Source organism: Amborella trichopoda, chromosome 4 (genome assembly GCF_054954075.1).
Source record: "Amborella trichopoda isolate Santa Cruz 75 chromosome 4, AtrichopodaSantaCruz75HAP2 v2.0, whole genome shotgun sequence".
NCBI lineage: Eukaryota > Viridiplantae > Streptophyta > Magnoliopsida > Amborellales > Amborellaceae > Amborella > Amborella trichopoda.
Genome location: NC_142339.1, coordinates 55,990,070 through 56,009,997, shown reverse-complemented (window position 1 = coordinate 56,009,997; position 19,928 = coordinate 55,990,070). Strand labels below are relative to the sequence as shown.

Sequence of the window (19,928 nt, the reverse complement as noted above, 5' to 3'; positions counted from 1 at the left end):
TCTAGGTCTTTACAAGTTCGAAATAAATTTTTTCTTTTCTTAACAATATTCATCTTATGATAACAAAGCCATCTACAAAATTTGGAGAAAACAAAAAACTCCTTCTAGGGCCTAGATCTAGGCATTTCACTGAACATATCACCTATGCTAAGTGGGTTAAAAAGACCTAAAAAGTTTGTTTTATTTTATTTTCTTTTGGGTAATTGATAGTCAAAATGAAAAGAGTTTATGTTAACCTTGAATTAAAGAATGTGAGCACAAGAGATTGGGCAAACCACAAGCGGGTGGCCCAAGGGAAAGAAAGAGAAAGAAAAAAGAATGAAAGGGCCTTTTTATTTAAAGGTTACAATCGAAAGAGCAACTTAGAAAAACATGCTAGTTTTCTATCAAAGGTACCGTTGCTTTAGCAAGGCTGTCGGTTTCCTGGTTTCCTTCTCTCCAAATATGCCTCCAAGAAATGTGTAGGATTCGATCTCATCGAAATACTGAGCCAGGAACCAGGGAGGTGGTGTAGAGGAGGGCATCTGCACCCAAGAAATGAGGTTCTTGGAATCTCCCTCTATAGTAATAGAGAGGAAGGTTAGAGATTGAACTAGCTTGAGTCCTTCCAACAGTGCAGCTGTTTCCGCCTCCAAAGAATCACCATGACCTATAGGTTTAGAGATAGAATTAAAAATTTAATAATAAAATTGAAAAATGCAAGATAATATAATTATCATATATGCCACGATTTTTTTTACAATGATATTCACTTTAATTCCTCATGATAATACAGTTTAACAACATGTATTTTTGCATTAAAAATTTAAAAAATTTAAAAAAAATTTTTAATGCAAAATTACATTAAAAATATAATACAGTTTAACAACAAATTAAAAAAATAAAGTTTTACATTAAAAATATAATAACATGTATTTTTTTGCATAAATAATCTATCAACATGCAATTTTTTGAACTAAAAATTTAACAATAAAAATTAAAAATATTGTTAAATTCCTCATGATAATAAAAAACTGGTCACAATTTTTCGAAAAATCACGATTTTTTTAAAAAAATTGATCATGAATTAAAAAAAAAAAAAACGCAGTTCTTCGCAGACCCACCTAGCATCATTCATTCAAATTCAAAAATCCGCCTCAAATCGAATAAATTACATCAAATTGAATACATGTTTCGATAAATAACATTGTAAAGAATCAAAGCCCTATAATATTAACACATTATCATCAAAATATTAAATAAAATCGATGAATTGAGGAAAAAAAAACGCAGTTCTTCATAGACAGCAGTCATTCAATCTAAAAAATCAAGCTCAAATTGAATAAATCATATCAAATTGAATACATGTGATGATAAACAGCACTATAACGAATCAAAACCCGATAAATTTAACACATTATTTATAAAATATTGAATAAAATTGATAGAATGGCGGGAAAAAAAAAAATCGCAGTCCATTTTTTTTTCACAGACATCAGTCTTTTTTTCTAAAAATCAAAGCTCAAATTGAATAAATAAAATCAAATTGAATATATGTGGTGATAAACAACACTATAACGAATCAAAACCCTATTAATTTAACACATTATTTACAAAATATTGAGTGAAATTGATAAAATGGCAAAAAAAAAAAAAAAAACGCAATCCATTTTTTCTTCACAGACATCAATCTTTTTTTTCTAAAAAATCAAACTCAAATTGAATAAATAAAATCAAATCATACATGTGATGACAAACAACACTATAACGAATCAAAAGCCTATAAATTTAACATATTATTTTCAAAATATTGAGTGAATTTGATAGAATGGTGGAAAAAAAAAAAACCGCAGTTCTTACCTGTTTTTCGTGCACCCGTGGCTTCAAATTCAAATTTGATATGTATTCGTCCAAAATACTCACAAATTATGAACAAAAACTTCTGAACAACACTCTTACGATCAATAACCCTCAGACTTTACAAAAAATGATGCCCTCTTTTGCTTGAAATCAAAGAAATTGTGGAACCCTAAAATTTTTTTAGGGTTCTTCACAGATCCAACTTTTTTTTATCAAAATCGGTAATTTTTACTACATTTTATTGACTGAAATGGCTGAAAAATTTAAAATAAAGCCTGCAAGATTCGATTATAAAGTTGAAAAATGATAAGAAAATGACAAAAAACCAACAAAAACATGAAAAATATTGTGCAGCCCGTGTTCTTGATGAGGCTCAACGGTGACTCGGCGATTCACTATTGGGAATCGCCCGGTTCTCTCTAGACACGGGCGATTCCCGGTATTGTGGTGGAACCGACACGGGCACTGTCGATTCCCGAGTCGAACCGGACTCGTCCTGTTCAACTCGTCGAGTTTTCAAACCCTGGTTGAAACAAGCGCCATGGAAAATAAACTTAAATAATTTGCAGTCAATGCAATAGAATCATTTCCAAATTGCAATATAAACTAATATTTTTCAAACTTTTTTGAAAATCATTTTCAAGCATTTCTTGAAGTCAATACAATACAGTCATTTTAAATCATATTAGTAAAATTTTAGCCATAAATAATTTTGATAGCGCAAAGGCAAATCAATTTTGAATTAAGAAGATTAAAAAATCGGTATGCTAATTTGAAATATTTATAGTATAAAATCGTGTACATATTCTTTAGAAGTGTGAAATCACGCTAACTTTTTTTTTAATAAATTACTAAGTTTCAATTGAAATGTAAGAAGAACAAAAATAAAGCATTCAAAGAAAAAAAAGTCAGTACTATTCTTTGACTAAGAATTGTGTCAGAAGTGTTAGCATATAAAAGCATTTGAAAAGGAAATAGAATGGGCATAAATTTTACAGTATTGAAATATTACTCATTATAAAATCAGTAAATAGTCATAAAAAAAATGTTTGAAATGTAAAACTTTATTTGAAGTTTGTCATTTTGTATAACAATTATTCACACCATATGATTTCCTACGTCCTATTTTTGTCACGTGGTAAGCATAAGGTTTTTCTTTAAGTATTTCACAATTTACCATGAAAAATCTAGAAATTACTTGTAATCTATTTTGAAGGAAAAAAATTAATAAAATTATACATAAGTTTAATTGAAAACCATACATATTAAGACATTATTTTAAAACTGGTATTAATTGGTGGTTGATACAATATATTTTGATTTAAAATGTTTCAGATCATAAAAATTTTGTTACTGAAACTACAAAAATTTTGTAATAAAGACTTTTAAATTCATTAAAAATATTCAAACATATAAAGTTATTCAAGTACTAAACAAATAAGAAACTCTTGATTTCATATTTCCTATTTTTGCTAGAAAAGTTAGCATAATTTCTATGGAGCATTCAAAAATTAGTCCTGAGAAAGTTGGGAATTGGTCATAGACATCTTTCATATGTCAAAAGATCTAAAAAAAAGGAAATATTCATAAGTAAGAATATTTAAATTTTAAACTAAACTAGAAAGAGTTTAAAAATTATTTTTTTACTGTTACAACCAAGATAATTTATTTTATGGAATTCAAAACACTTAATATAAATTTGAATGATTTAGTTTTTATCATATCATTTCTAAAAATATCAATAAAATTTTTTTTTTGATTCGGCTAAGTCTGAGTAACTCACCGAGTTCATAGGATCATGTCCGGCGGGATTCAAACCGTAGAGACTACTGAGGCATGTATAATAGCCATATAATGGGCAAAAAGCCAATAAGACCACGTATGATTATAGTTGGGGATACATAATATATACTAGATTAGGTACGTGTGTTGCAAGTGATATTTAATATTAATTATTGAAATATATTTATTATTGAAAAAATTTCAATAAAACATTATCTTAGAGAGAGAATTTAATGTATTTATCTTCACAATTGAATATTTTATTAATTAATAATAAATGTGATAGTAAATATTAGTTTTAAAATAATAAAGATCATTTAAAAATAAATAAAACTAATAAATAAATTTATGCAGGGTATATCCAATATATTAGTTTAAGACATTAGATCCTATTAAAGTCTATATCTAGGCGTACTCAAGAAGCATTAATCTTATTATAAACAAAAGAGTGATAAAAATTTATATATTAATCAATACCTAATTTCAAAAATAAGATAGAATAAGATAGGGGAAAGAGATTTAGGGGTGAGAGGTGAGATTAATACATATTTCTTTTCTTAATCCACATTTTATCCTTTAAAAATAGACTTGGGAAATAGTAACTTGATTGAGAGGGATAAATTATCATAAATAAAAATATGTACGTTTTTATTGGGTTGCGGGCTTTTTGTTGCGCATGGGAAATAGTGATTTGAATGTGAGATAGATAAATTATATTTAATAAAAATTATTAATGGGTAATGGGGAATGTGTATTTTCAATTGATCATGTTTTTTCTATTGCATTAACTTAAGAAGTAAAAATTTATTTAAAAAGCATGAATAGAAGAAATAATTCAAATATACTATTTGTCATAAAAAAAGAATAAACGCGACCAAAAGATTTTTAATTTTATTTTAAATAAAAGAATCAAGAGGGATATAGTGTAAATGAAAAATAGTAAGAAAAAATTAGAGCAGACAGGATCACAACATATAAGTTATAAATGATTTTTAATAATTCAACATTCATAACTAGAAAATAAAAGATATTCAAGTATCTCAAAAAATAAAGAATCAAACTTTGTATATATTGAATCACATTAAAAATATATATAGTATTGTCATTAAAAAACTAATATACTATTAAAATAGTCATAAAAACTTCTAAAATATAAAAATTATAATTAAAATATGTAAAGACCAAAATTGAGATAAAATAAATTTATTATTTTATTTTATTTTTATCATTAATAATAGTATTTTTATTATTTTATTTTTAAAATACAATAATAATAAAAGACTAAAATGTTATTATTATTTTATTTGTATTAAAATAAATACTAATAATAAAAAAATTTATTATTAGTATCAATTTACATTTATCTTCTAAGGTAAGGCTCATTGATCTAATGAAAAATGATTATTTTTCTTTTGGATACTTATGTTAAATGATAAATCGACTTTGTTTCTATCTCAATTTTGCCATTTAAATTTTTTTTCCTAATAAAGAGTTCAAAAGAGACAATAATACATTTAGAAAATAGCTAGAGAACGCTATTATTGTTATAAAAAAAAAACTAATGTAATGTTAAAATATTCATAAAAAAATAAAATATAACAAAATATGGTTAAAATCATAAAGGATGAAATTGACACAAAATCAAGAAAGAAAAAAAATCACTTTTTCCATTGGCATTTAAGATCCATGGGCTTTATGTTATATGATAAAAATAATTTATAAAATAAAATTAAAATATTATTTCATAATAGAGGCATAATACAAAATAGCAAAAGAAAGCTGGAAGGGACAATAGCATAAATAAATAACATATAGGCAATCAAAATAAAATAATAATAATATTAATAATAAATAATAATAAGTGTTATTTTATTCTTATGTTCAAATTTATAATAAAAAATTTAAAACTATTCAAGAATCTAAATCCTTAGTTTTTCGATCTAATTGAGTTTCACGACCTATGAGATAGATAGATCAAACCATTTATTTTCTACATGTAAAATGTCATAGTACAATTTGAAAAAGGATAAGCTTTCTATGCTTCCCCTACCATATAAAAATTATATACTTCCAACCGTCCATTCTGAATGGAAGGCTAAGATTGCCCTAATCACAATGCCACATCTCTAAACTATTTTATTTTTAATTTTTTTTCTACAAAACTATTTTGACACCAAATTTTGGACATTTAATCTTATATTAAATTCGCACTAGCTAAGAATAATTATTTTCAATAAAATAAAATAACCAAAATACCCTTGAAAATTTTAAGGGGTATTTTATTCATTATATTTTAACTAAAAATTATTTTTAATATTTTTTATAGATGCGCTCCAATAAGAAAATGGCACATACCAAATTTTATATTCATACAATTTGTATAAAAAAAACTAAAAAAAAAAATACTCTGAGACGTCGGATCTAAGATCAAACGGTGAGTGGTTATCTTGATTAAAATTGGACGGCTGGATGGTAGGGGAAACATAGATCTTCTATGTTGTAGGAGAAGCATAGAAACCTTTCCCTTTGAAAAATATGTCACTATTTTATTACTATGTTCAAGTTTATAATAAAAAATTAGAACTATTCAAGAATCTAAATATTATTACTATGTTCAAGTTTATAATAAAAAATTAGAATTATTCAAGAATCTAAATATTTAGTTTCTTCAATCTAATTGAGTTTCACAACCTAAAAGAGAGATCAAATCACCATTTTATTACTATGGTCTACAAAGAGACTATATATTTTTTTTAACGTAGTGGTCACAATCATTAAATGTCAAATTAGACGGTTTAAGATGAGCCACAAAATTCAAGAATTTTTTTCTTTCGAACTTTGTGTCTATTTAATAACATTTCTACAACTACCTATTTTGAAACTTAAGGGAGACGAATGATTGTGACCCATGTATAAAAGACAAATAATCTTCGTGTAAACAATCTCGTGGCATAGTGAACCATTCCATTGGTTTAGGTTAGTGTCTTAAAAATTGGAGAACCAAGCAATCCGAGTCCACTTCAGGAGTTCAAAGTCGGCTTCTTGACTCAAAGCATTAAGGATATCACCAAAAGGAAATTTTATGCAATCCGAGTCCACTTCAGGAGTTCAAAGTCGGCTTCTTGACTCAGAGCATTAAGGATATCCCAAAAGGAAATATTTGTTATTATGAAACTACTTAAAACTTTTTGTTATTACATTCATGTTCATTTTGTAAAGTTCAGATCATTTTTCATTTTTTTTTGCAAAGAAATAAGACTATCAACTTCAAATTTTCAAAACATGGTCCTGATTTCAGTTTTTGAAAACCCAAAATGCAGCCCTTTCCTCATACTTTACTGGTTTTTGGCAGACAACTCTCGAGTTCGATGACTGAGTTGTCTTTGCAGACAATACTTACTTTGGACGAAGAAGGTGAGTAGCAGAGATCAGCAGTGGTGTTCCAGGCATTCAATGCTGGTGGGCATTCAAGATACTTCCTCAGCTGCTAAGGATATGGGTTTGAGAGGTGGTTGTGAAATGGGAAGGAAGAAAACCCATGAAAAGAGAAGCACGACCGGTGCAAGGAAAGGTGCCATGCGTGAGTTTTTGCAGGAACAGAGTTGATTGAGGGAGAGAGAGAGAGAGACTTGTAAGGATTCTGCAATGAGGTTTAGGAGGGAAAGAGAGAAGAAAGCAGACTACTGTGCAAGTGGATTTTTGGTTTGAGTGGTATTCTGAAGAGCAGAGAGAGGGACTTTCCCAAATGCTTCTGATTTCAATAGAAACTGAGAAATCCTCTGCGATGAGTTTAGAGAGCGACGGAAAATGTAAGTTTTTGTCAATAAGAATAGAGTGAGAGAGTGAATATTATCCCCAAAATATCCCAAATTTCATTGGAAAATGAGAGTTTGCCTGAAATATATTTGGTGCTTGAGCTGGGCTGTAGAGAGAGAGTGATACCACAACGGTTAGCACATGGAGTGTATTGATCTGGATGTAGGTTGCTTGATTGATGGAGGTGGTTGCCGGCACCACGTCCACAACTGACTTCTCCGATGCATCTTTTCTGATTGCCGCAATATTTATTTAATTATTTTATTAAGACTGCCGTTGGTGGCACCAGATTTTTAAAAAATACAAAAATAAAAATTCGGATTAATTTTGAATTTTTTTAAAATCAAAATATTTAGTAATTTTGATTTTGAAAAATCAAAATATTTTCAATATTTCTGTTTTTCAAAAACCGAAAATAGGCGGTTTGTCTTTTTTTAAAAAAATATTATGAAATTAACGGAAACTAAAAAGTATTTTTGTAATAACGATAAATATAACGGATATATACATAATTTTTTCTAAAAATAATGTATATCTCAAAAATCCAATAGAGTATTTTGAAGTTGGAAAACTTTACAATTGATCATCGACATTGAGAGAAATGGGTTTCAAGTCCCAAAAATAATATTGTTTGTGTAACATGTTACGTAGACTTTTTATTTTTTAGATTTTTAAGTGTTTATAGATCTGCTCAATCAATTTATAATTTACGGTTCAACATAGATTTTCAAGTTATCGTAAGATTTCTAACACTAAAACTATTCGTACCAGGAGCTCATTGTAAGAAATCTAACATATCTCTCCTCCTTTATTTGGGTTTGGGACCGGCAAAACAACACGGGCCGGACAAGACGGAGTTTATCAATTAATTTTTTTGATAAAATTTTAAATTTTGCCAGTTAAAAATATTAATTTTTTTTAGCAATGGACATAGACCCCGACTTGGGACCCAACGGACATACCCGATACGGGTTCATGTATGGATCCAACATTTAGACTCGCAGGTTGGGTCTAGGTCCAAAACCATGACTCAAAAACTATTTGAGTCTGGGTCTGGGTCTGGGTCTGGGTCTGGGTCTGGGTCTGATTGGATCAGACCTTTACTCATAAACTGTTGGTGATAAAATATTTCAATTCATATTTGTTTGGGTGTATTAAGAATCATATACAATAAAAATTTATAGTCATCTTTAGCTATTAAACAAGAAATCAAACGACTTTAAATATAAATAATAATGAGACTATTTACTTTTGGTGCAAGTCGGTCACAATTAATATTCATTATTATATATGAAAGTGTGTGGCTGCATTATTTCATTGACCAAGATCAAAATTCAAAGTAAATTTTATCGTGACACAACCAAACAATGAGAGTTTACATTGGATGGTTGCATTGCATACAATCTCTTAAATTTAATTGTTAGTGATTGTGAACTTGTTGCCGGGTGTATGTATTATAAAAATAAATAAATCATAGCAGCGGTAATGGACTCAATCAGACTCGACGGGTACGAGCATGATCCAGCTTTTGGACCCGAACACATTTTAGGTCTGGGACGAGTCTGGCCCCAGGCGGACCCGACCCATTGCCACCCCTTCTCACGAGAACCTTAGTCTATACTTCCACCAACCCAATGTTTGAGAGAGAGAGAGAGAGAGAGAGGAACCCTACGTTTAAAGGGAAAGAGAGAACTTGGGCAAGTTTAATTTTGAACTGAGGACTCGCAAAGTTGCAGCGAGAGAGTATGTGTAAAGTGGCGGTTTCTTCTACCCTCATGAACTTGTCCTAGGTACGTTTTCCCTAATCTCTCTGTAACCTTTCCATTTCCTTTGTTTTTTCCTTGAGGTCTTATTCGGAAATGGTGTTATGGGCCCTTTTAATGTTAATGTCTTTTGCAAAACCCCATTCTTTCTCTCTCTACAAACCCCATTATCTCCTTTCCCTAGTCATACCACTTTCTTTTCCTTCTCCCCACGAACACTTTTCATCAGGGCCATGTCCTCTCTCTTCTCCTCCTCTTATTATTGGGCTCCGTCTTCTTCATCTTGTACAGTTAAGTTTCTTGTAGACTCTGTTGGGCTCTCAAGGGAATCAGCCATTGCTGCTTCTTCCCGCCTTGGTAACTTCAAAACCCCTGAAAAGCCCCTCTCTGTAATAAACTTCCTCAAAAGCTCGGGTTTCAATGAAACCCACATTCATGATTTTATCAGGGTACGACCCCAAGTTCTCAAATGCAGTGTAGAGAAAACCCTAAAGCCAAGATTCGAATTGCTCCAAAGTTTGGGCCTTTCGGGTCCTGAACTCGCTTCTTTCCTCTCTTCTAGCCCATTCATCTTCTGCTACAGCATAGATAAACATCTTAAGCCATCCATCCTCTTCCTCAGAAGCTATTTCAGCAGCAATGAAGAATTTTTAAGTGCTATAAAGCACTGTAAGCGCTCCAAGATGGTTGTTCTGGGGAATATAATGAAACCCAACTTGGAGTTTTTGGAGAGTTGTGGCATTGCTAGGCCGACACTCCAGAAGTTCATGCTTAGCAGGCCAGGTTTTTTCTATCAGAGTACTGAGAGGCTTCAGCAGGTCGAAGAGAGAGTTCGAGAGTTGGGTTGTGACCCAAAATCAAAGATGTTTTTCTATGCAATTTATACCATGAGTTCGTTGAGCGAGAAGAAATGGAAGGCTAAGCTTGAGCTTTTGGAGAGTTTTGGTTTTTCAAAAGGAGAGGTCTTCACTATGTTTTCTAAGGCGCCATATTTGATGTCCCGATCAGAGGAAAGGTTAATGAAAGTTATGGATTACTTCCTCAATGAGCTCAAATATGATAAATCTTTCCTAGCTTCACGCCCAGTCTTGTTCTGTTATAGTTTAGAGAAAAGGGTGATTCCTAGGTTTAATGTGTTGCAAGCTTTGAGATCAAGTGCTTTGCTCACAAGGGATGTGAATTTAGCAAATGTTTGTTTTATTTCGGAGGAGTCATTCTTGCAGAAGTATGTATTCAGTTTCGGGGAACAAGAGGAGTACCTGTTGAATATTTTTAAAGGAAATAGAGAAAATGATGAAATTGATGCTATGGCGAAGGCTTCATCTTCTTCTCCTCTCTCGCTTCCTCTCACTGGTGATGAGGTAAACTTAATGTCTCCTTCTAATTCATCTCTCTCACCTCCTTGTAATAGTAAGGAAATGGCCTTATCATCAGCTTCTTTGATGGTTAAACAACTGATAGACTCAGTTGACCTTTCAGAGGAGGCGGCAATTGCAATATCTCACCAATTTCCCCACTTTAAATCCCCTAAAAGGCCTCTCTTTGTGTTAAAATTCCTCAAAAACATTGGCCTCCATGATACCCTTATCTCTAATATCATCACCAAGGTTCCCCAAATTCTTACCACCACAACTCTAAAATCCAAATTCAAATTGCTACAAGATTTGGGTCTTTCTGGATCTGATCTTGGCATATTCCTCTCTTCAAATCCAGCTTTTATTACCTGTAGTACCAAGAAGCATCTCGAACCGTCCGTGCTCTTTCTAAAGAGTATTTTGAAAACAAATGAAGACATTTTGAGTGTTCTAAAACGACATAGTCAGCTTGTTATGGCCAACCCCAAGAAGGCATTGTTGCCCAACATAAGGTCTCTGCTGAGCTATGGAGTTGGTGCCTCCCAATTAGAGGAGTTCATGTTGGCAAAGCCTGCCAGTTTTACACAGGAACCCAAGTGGTTTAAGGAGATATTGGGAAAAATTAAGAAGTTGGGACTTGATTGTCAGAGTAACGTGTTCTCTCGCGCAGTTTTATGCATGTGTTCCCTGAGCAAGGATACGTGGCAGAGTAAGCTGAAGACCTTTGAGAGTTTTGGGTGGTCAGAAGAAAATGTTCTATCTGTGTTTATCAGGAACCCTTTGTTACTGGAAATGTCAGAGAAGAAGTTGCAAAAGGTTATTTATGGTATTATTAACATACTGAATTTCGATAAAGATTATTTGGTTTTGCACCCTTCTCTTCTTTGTTTTGATTTTGAGGGAAGAGTTCTTCCGAGGCATAAGGTGTTGCAGGCTTTGAAATCAAAGAATTTGGTTAAAAAGGATATAGGATTATCAGGCATTTGTGGACTGACAGAGGAGAAGTTTTTGCAGTATTTGTTGGGTTTTGGGGATGAAGCTGACTTTTTATTGAGGATTTATAACGCAAGCAAGGAGAACACGAGAATCAGTGGTGAAATGGGGGGTTAGAAGCCGCCTAGCTATTCAAGTCTGAAAATCATGTGTGTTTTGCAATTGGCTTCTCAAAATTTTCAGGAATTGTGCAGTGTGATCCTCATTAGTTTGTGATATTCTAGATAGTTAACAAAGTTGTGATACGAGTCATTGGCCTCAGATGTTTATTATTTTGTCCCTTCTACTGCATCAAATTGAAGTTTCTTCTTCGCGATAGATTTTTTAGTTTGCTTTCATCTTTTTATTAATTTTTTGAAGTTCCCTTTGACAAGGGACCATAAATTACTCCATTGGAAATGTTTCACAGTAGGTGGGGGTAAATATTGTCAAACCCTTTTGGTGAAGATATAAATTCATCATACGTTGAGAAGCTAGCGTCTGTCTAAGCTTTACGTAAAAGTTAATACATTTAGTGGTACTGCTGTGAATAATATCCATAGTATAAACTTAAATTGGAAAGAAAGATGTTTATGATCTTCAGGTGTCTCTATCCATAGTATAAACTTAAATTGGAAAGAAAGATGTTTATGATCTTCAGGTGTCTCTTCGAACCGTTCTTTTCTTGTGCATATGGCAAGGAAAAGGATCCTCCCTCTCGTTCTTTTCTTCAAGAACTATTTGCAGACCAGTGAGAATGCAGTTCGATTTCTTAAATCAGTCACTTGGGTTTTGGGTGGCATAATCAAGAGAGAGCGGTGATGTAAGGTTCATAGAGAGCTATGGAACTGAGGGCTCGAAGTTAAGAACACTCGTATTGCATAACCTTAGTTACTTTGCCTGAAGCCCAGTCGGTTTAAATATTCACCAAGAAAGTTAAAGGAATCGGTTCTTGATCCTCACTCTCAGATGTTTCCTACTGCAATCCTTATCACGAGTTCAACGAGCAAGGAGAGTGGGAGGCTAAGATTGATTGCTTTGATAGTTATGGGTGGTCACAAGCTGTTTCTATTGCTTACCAGATGGTGCCTGATGGGCTTGCTCTGATCAGAAGTTGAAGTTTGTTTATTATTTTGTTTGTGAATTGGAATATGATAAATTATAATTTGTTGTATCCCCATCTTTTTCTTTTATAGTTTTGATGGAAGGGTGACCCTGGGTATAATATATTTCCAGTATTGAAATAATGAAATATGATGTGAATTTATCGACAGTTTGAAGAAGTATATGTTGAGATTTGGGGACTAAGGCGAAAAGTTGCTCAAGATTATGGGGTCGCGAGGAGCTTACGGGTCAGTCTTCATAGCCATTGATGTCAAAAAACCAACACGTCTCCTCTGTTAAATTACTGAGAGTTTTGTATGTCAAATTTTGCTATACTATGGGATTCGTATCACTGTGATTTTCACTTCTTTTCTTGTTTATCAGCACCCATTATATTATCCATGCCATATACCAAGCAAAGAAGGCTTGAAACTGACTCAAATGACATGAGTACTCTTTCTTGGATTGAGGAGATACTTATGGCAATTAAACTTAAAAGGATTGATATACTGATGGAAATAAAACGTAAAGAGGTATTCGAACGGGATGATTAACGATCTTAATGTTTTATAAAGTGTTTTGATCATTTAAATGATTTTTCCCTTAAATATTAATTTAAGTTAAATGATTGAAATATGCTAATTATCTATTAATTCCTAATAAAAGAGACGATCACAATAACATCCCAAATTCCCGATAAGAGTCCCCACCAATTTATCCCAATGATCCCGGTTTCTATGTGGCCAAGCCCGCAAATGTAGAAATGTGGGCTTCTTAACGAATCTATTTTTTAGATGGATTTTAAGACTTAATTTTTAAGGACATATGATCTCTAATATGGAGATCATGAATATAAAATAATAAATAAATTTTAAAATTTAAAAATAATAATTTTAGTAAAAAAACATTTGGACTGTTAGTTTTCATTGTTTTTAGATAGAACACCTACATGCGTCCATCTCTAAGATAGATGCTTTACACTTTTTGAAAGCATAAGTAGAAATGAGGTCCAGCCTGCATGAAACAATTTTCTTATCTCAATTGCTATATTCAGTGCAATCAATGGTTTAAAAAGCGGATCGATGACCCGGATCGGGTACCCAAAAAACCGATCGGGATCGGCGAATAGGTGATCCGGATCGAAAATCGGGTGAATCGGTCAGAATAGAGCTTCAAAAAAATCCGAAAAAATTATTAAAATTCATTGTAATATTGATTTTTAGGAATTCAATAAGAAATGAGGGTAATCCATTAAGAATTTTCATGTTTTTGCATGAATATGCGAATATTGATAAGTTCTTTCCCTTCATGAACTACTATTCAACATTTAATTTACATCACACAAAAGGATGAACATAGAATTATCATGGAATAAGTATATCAATATACATGGACTACAATAAAGCATAAAATGAGTAACATACGATCTAAAAATAAAATGATAAACGACGTTGTTGTTCTTCTTGGTCACACTGGTGCCATTGATTGAATTCGTTTGACAATTCATTGATTCGATCTAAAAACGAAAAATCGAAATTAGCAGGCGTCTGACTATTCCCAAATCCCTGAGTGTTAGTGTTTTGTTGTGTTCCCAATCCAAAATCCCCGAAGCTTGTCCATCATTCATGCTCACCTGCACAGTGGTGCTCATCCCTACACTGTTGCTGTTGGGACTCGATATGTGAATAATATGGCCGGGATAGGGTGGCCTAAGAATCATCATCTCTCTCATTTTTTCTTAGACCCCCTTTCCACTCTCCCTCATTAAGTGCAATATCACCGACATCTCCGACGAATTGTGGATACGTTGGCTGGCTGCTTCCTCTTTCATGCTGCTCATCACTTTCTACATGATCTTAATCACCGATAGCCTCAAGGAATGCTCTCTTGTGCAACACTGGCTCCTCCTCTTCTACTACCCATTGGTCTGCTGTGTCTGTGACAATTATTGTGTCTAAGTCTATCGGTCCATAGTCTTCAAGCTTCCTTCTTATTTGTCGCTCTCGGAGGTTTAAATTATAATTAACGTAAACTAGTTTATGAAGCTTCTCAGAAGCGAGTTGATTCCTCTTAGTAGTGCGCAACCATTGGAACGTACTCCAGTTGAGCTCACAACCAGTAGCAGAACATGTTTGGGAGAGCACCTTGATTGCTATCTTCTTTAGGCGAGGTGCATCAGTACCATATATCTCCCACCATCCAGCTGGATTAAAATGTAAAAAGCATTGTAAGGGCAAGAACAATTCATAAGATTAAATATATGAATGACCAAAATATTAGCGAGAGGCTAACTTGGATCCATCATAGTTCGAGAATTCCTGGCAAGTCTAGTTTCGAAGGATCCTATAGCATCCCTATACATAGCAAGCTAAAATAAATATATTACGTTTTAGTACATTATTCCTCACAAATATAACAACTCAATGAAGTTCTTACCCAAACATTAAATAATACCTCTTGTATTGCTGCTACTTGATTTTGATGGCTTCTCTTCAACCTTGAAATAATGTATCTGACCCCTTCCATAATCTTGTGGGGTTGTTCAGGTGTCAAATAGAAAAATTTTGGGTTGAAGTAGTAACCTACAAAATATATAGGTAGAAAAATGTCATTTACAATTTCATAAAAAAATGATTTAAAATGAAACATTGTAATGATATAAATATATATTTACCAGCATAATGAATTGGACGTCCAAATTTGGTGTTCCACCTCCTTTCTATAATATCGATCACTTTGCTAGCAAAATTACACTTCTCCCCAATACTTGATTTCGCCCTCTCAATACCTTCATAAAGGATACCCATGGTAGCTTTTTTGTCAGCATCCACCATTCTTAATACCGTGACCAAAGGGGCAATGGCCTCTACAACACTGGAACATCGAGACCAGAACCGCCTATTTGAGACTATGTTGTCCACTTTTATACCGGTACTGGACTTCGAGAGGCGGTCATTTAACCACTATTCACAGGTAAACAATCTCTTTAATGCACCTTCAGATTCTCGAATGGAGTCCACAGCTAAGTAATCGATTGCAAAGCGGGTTATGGCAGGCCTGATTATCTCTTTTTTCTTAGAGTGTTCTCTAAACAAAAATAAAGTTTTAGAGTGGTTGTATATAAATCTCGACACCAACCTTGCTCCCTCTAGAGTCTCCTTCACAATTTTGATCTCATCGATCTCTTCTAACATAAGATCGATGTTGTGTGCAGCACACGGGGTCCATACTAGATACTTCCTCTTATCCATCAACTTGCTGCCCGCAGAAACACATGCACGCGCATTGTCCGTAACAAACTGAACTACATGCTTATCTCCCACCTCCTCTACTATCTGATCATATAATTGTACGTAGAAGTTTACATCCTTCTTCGTCCCTGATACGTCTTTGTTAGACAAAAAAGCTGTACCTTTTAGGGAATAGGTCAAGAAGTTTAAAAACTCATTTTTGCTAACTTTATTCAACCAACCATCACTCATGAGAGTAATGCCTGTCCTTGGGCAACTCTGTTTATATTCTTCAATCCACTTTTTAACTTTTTCCACCTCTTCATCTAATATTGACTCACTAAGCTCATATGTCGTCGGGGGTTTTACCCCGGGCCCGACTCTCTGGATTGCACTGACCATAGGTGGAAAATATGGGCTATTGGCTGCATCAAAGGGAATCCCTTTATCGTAGAACTATTTACCAATATATCTCCCCAACATGTTTCTTATACCTTTAACCATGCCTTTTAGGATCATCTGTTGTGACTTAGGCTTTGAGAGAAATGGGTCTTTACGACCATGACCTGCAATACTGGCACTCTTAGGTAACCTAGAAACAATTTCTTCAAGATTTGATTCTCCTTGATACATATTGCCACCAACCCCTCCATACATATTTGAGCTGGGCCCGCCATACATCCTCGAGCTGGGCCCGCCAGGCATATCTGAGCGAGGCCCACCATGCATGTCTGAGCTAGACCCACCGGGCATTCTAAACCCACGTTCCCTCTGATATTGTTCATGTAAACTCAATCTTGTGGCCATGTCCAGCTCATTATTATATTGCTCTTCTAGGTCATTATTATATTGCTCTTTTGTATTATTCCTGCTTGATGGCGTATATAAACTAGCTATCTCCTCATTCATCCTATGTTTGGCCATTTTTTTACCTTTGTTAGCATTAATAATTGCCGCCATCTGTTTTTTTACATTATTAGGAACACTAGTGCATGCAGAAACTTCTCCCTTAACCCACGCCAAGTGTTGCTTGAACCTATGTACCCCACTACTGATTACTCTTTGACAGTAATTACAAATAATTTTATCTTTTTTGTTGGGATCAAGTCTGACCCCATGTTGCCATGCAGGGTCTTCTGCAGATCTTGACATGATTCAACTGTTTTAAGATGTAAAAAGCATAAAATTAACCTGACAGTTCAACAAGAAAAATAATCACCATGTGTAGTGACAATAAGTTGGGGTAGTTCATGTAGTCATATTTGTTGTTATTTGTTATTGCAAAATACCTCTATTGACAATAATATTTTCGTACATATCAATTACAAACATTCAGTATAATATAATACAAAATGCAAGCTCCAAACATGGCTACAACTCAATTATCAAGAACATATATTTTTTGCAGTAAAAAATTAATAATAAAAACAATTCTTCACAGAGCCAGCTAACATCAGTCATTCCAACTAAAAAATGCATTAACAATAGATTAAAAAAATACAGTTTTGCATTAAAAATATAATAACATGCATTTTTTTGCATAAATAATCTATCAACATACAATTTTTTGAACAAAAACTTTAACAATAAAAATTTAAAATATGGTTTAATACCTCATGATAATTAAAACCTTGTCACGATTTTCACATCTTTTCCGAAAATCATCATTTTTCAAAAAATTCGATCATGGAAAAAAAACAAGAAAGTACAGCAAACTCGAACAATAAAAATTAAAAATTGGATTTAATACATCATGATAATCAAAACCTTATCACGATTTTCACATCTTTTCGAAAAATCATCATTTTTCAAAAAATTCGATCATGGATAAAAAGAAATTAAAAAAAAAAGTACAGCAAATTTTCAAAAAATTCGATCATGGATTACAAAAAAAAATTCGATCATGGATTAAAAAAAAAATTAACAAATTTTCAAAAAATTCGATCATGGATTAAAAAAAAAAAATCACAAATTTTCAAAAAATTTGATCATGGATTACAAAAAAAAATTCGATCATTGATTAAAAAAAAAAAAATCACAAATTTTCAAAAAATTCAATCATGCATTACAAAAAATTCGATCATGGATTACAAAAAATTCGATCATGAATTACATAAAATTCGATCATGGATTACAAAAACAAAAAAAACAGAAAATTCGATCGTGGATTACAAAAAAAGAAAAAAATAATTCGATCATGGATTACAAAAAATTCAATCATGGATTACAAAAAACTCTATCATGGGTTACAAAAAAAAACAAAAAACAAGATATTCAATCATGGATTACAAAAAAAAAAACAAACATTTCGATCATGGATTACAAAACATTCGATCATGGATTAATAAAAATTCTCTCATGGGTTACAAAAAAAAAAAAACAAACAAAAAATTCGATCATGGATTGCAAGAAAAAAAAACAAACATTTCGATCATGGATTACAAAAAAAAAAAAAAAACTATTCGATCATGGATTACAAAAAAATCGATCAAGTATTACAAAAAATTCGATCATGGATTACAAAAAAAAAAAAAAAACAAAAATTATGTTCTTCACATAGCCATCTTACATAAGCCATTTTAACTAAAAAATCCACCTCTAAGAGAATAAATTACATCCAATTGAGTACATTTTCTAATAAACAACAATATAAGGAATCAAAAACCTAAATTTTGAACACATTATTTCTAATATATCATGAATAAAAAATCAAAAGGCAGAAAAAAAAAAAAAAAAAAAACAGCAGAAATTTGGTTCCATAGACATCTATGTGTTCATCTAAAAATTCATGCTGTAATTGACCAAATTACATAAAATTGAATATGTTAAATCATAATAGACACAATAAAGATTAAAAACCCTACAAATTGAACTCATTATCTTCAAAATATACAGTGAAATTAATCCTATGGCGGAAAAAAAAAACCCAAACTTCTTACCTGGTTTTGTGAGCCGGAGCCTTCAATCTCCAAAAAACTATGTTTTTATCAACGATTATCACAAATTAGTAACAAAAGGTTTTGATGAACAACTTTACGATCAAAATGCCTACAAATTTTGAAAGATTCATGCCCTATTTGGCATGAAACACAAGGAAAGGCGGAAACCCTAAAAATGCAAGTTTCGTGATCTAAAAACACAAAATTTTTCATTCATTTAATTCGTGTAAAAGCTGAATAAAGCTGTTTAAAGCCTGCAAATTAGATCACATGCCAAAAAAACAAGAAAAATGATTAAAAAATGACAAATTTCGAAAAATCCCGTGAAGAATACTGTGCAACCCGTGTTCTTCACGGGACTCGCCGATTCCGTACAGTGAATCGGCGAGTCACTGTACAGGTTCGTCTGGTTCTCTCTAGAACCGGACGATTCCCGATTTTTTTAATGGTTCAAGCCGTCTATAACGATTCCCGAGTCGAACCGACTCGGCGTTTTTTTAAATACTTAGTGCAATACTTTTGCTTGGAAAACATGTGCCACATGTAGCATCCAACCAGCCTGTGAGTTGCCTCCCTCTGATTACTGCAAGCTATCTCAGTCTAGGTCAAATGACCAACATTGAAGGACTTATGTAAAAAAAAGAAGGAAAAAACTAAAAAAGTAAAATTGAAACTTCGTAAAAACGTAGTGTCTGATGAACTAAGGTAGCGTTTAAAAAGGCACGTTTGAATCTTAGAAAGGCACTAAAAGGAAATAAATTGGTATATAATTTAGTATGAGGTTTCGTTATGAAAACAAAATAAAGGCTAGTCTCAAATCGTCATCCGAAAAGTACTTTCAACGATGGAAATCTCTATGATGGCTCTAAAATCAAATTTTAATATTGGCAATAAATTTTGAAACTAAAAAAAAGGTATAGATCTAGACTATGAAGACTTATTTTTAAAGTAAAATGAACAATCTAGATAATTTGTTACGGATCAATGATTCAATGCAACGATTGTATTACAGTATAATGTAACGACACTTCTAGAAAACCATGTTTGTGATATTTGTATGACTCCAAATTTTGCACACTCTCTTCATCTCAGTAATCAATCCCCCTAAAAAAAAAGTTCAATTTGAAT

General features: G+C 32.4%; 1 protein-coding gene across 1 annotated transcript; it reads left to right on the top strand.

Moving 5' to 3' along the window:
* The first annotated feature begins 9,060 nt into the window (after positions 1-9,060).
* LOC148782617 (uncharacterized) lies at positions 9,061-11,866 on the top strand. Its single transcript, XM_088865863.1, has one exon. It carries the CDS (start codon positions 9,305-9,307, stop codon positions 11,663-11,665), a length of 2,361 nt encoding a protein of 786 aa, XP_088721989.1. The 5' UTR covers positions 9,061-9,304; the 3' UTR covers positions 11,666-11,866.
* Positions 11,867-19,928: the final 8,062 nt, after the last annotated feature.

What these genes read in the sequence shown, in the direction of transcription:
- LOC148782617 (XM_088865863.1), top strand. Translation starts at nt 9,305, where the DNA reads ATGGGCCCTTTTAATGTTAATGTCTTTTGCAAAACCCCATTCTTTCTC.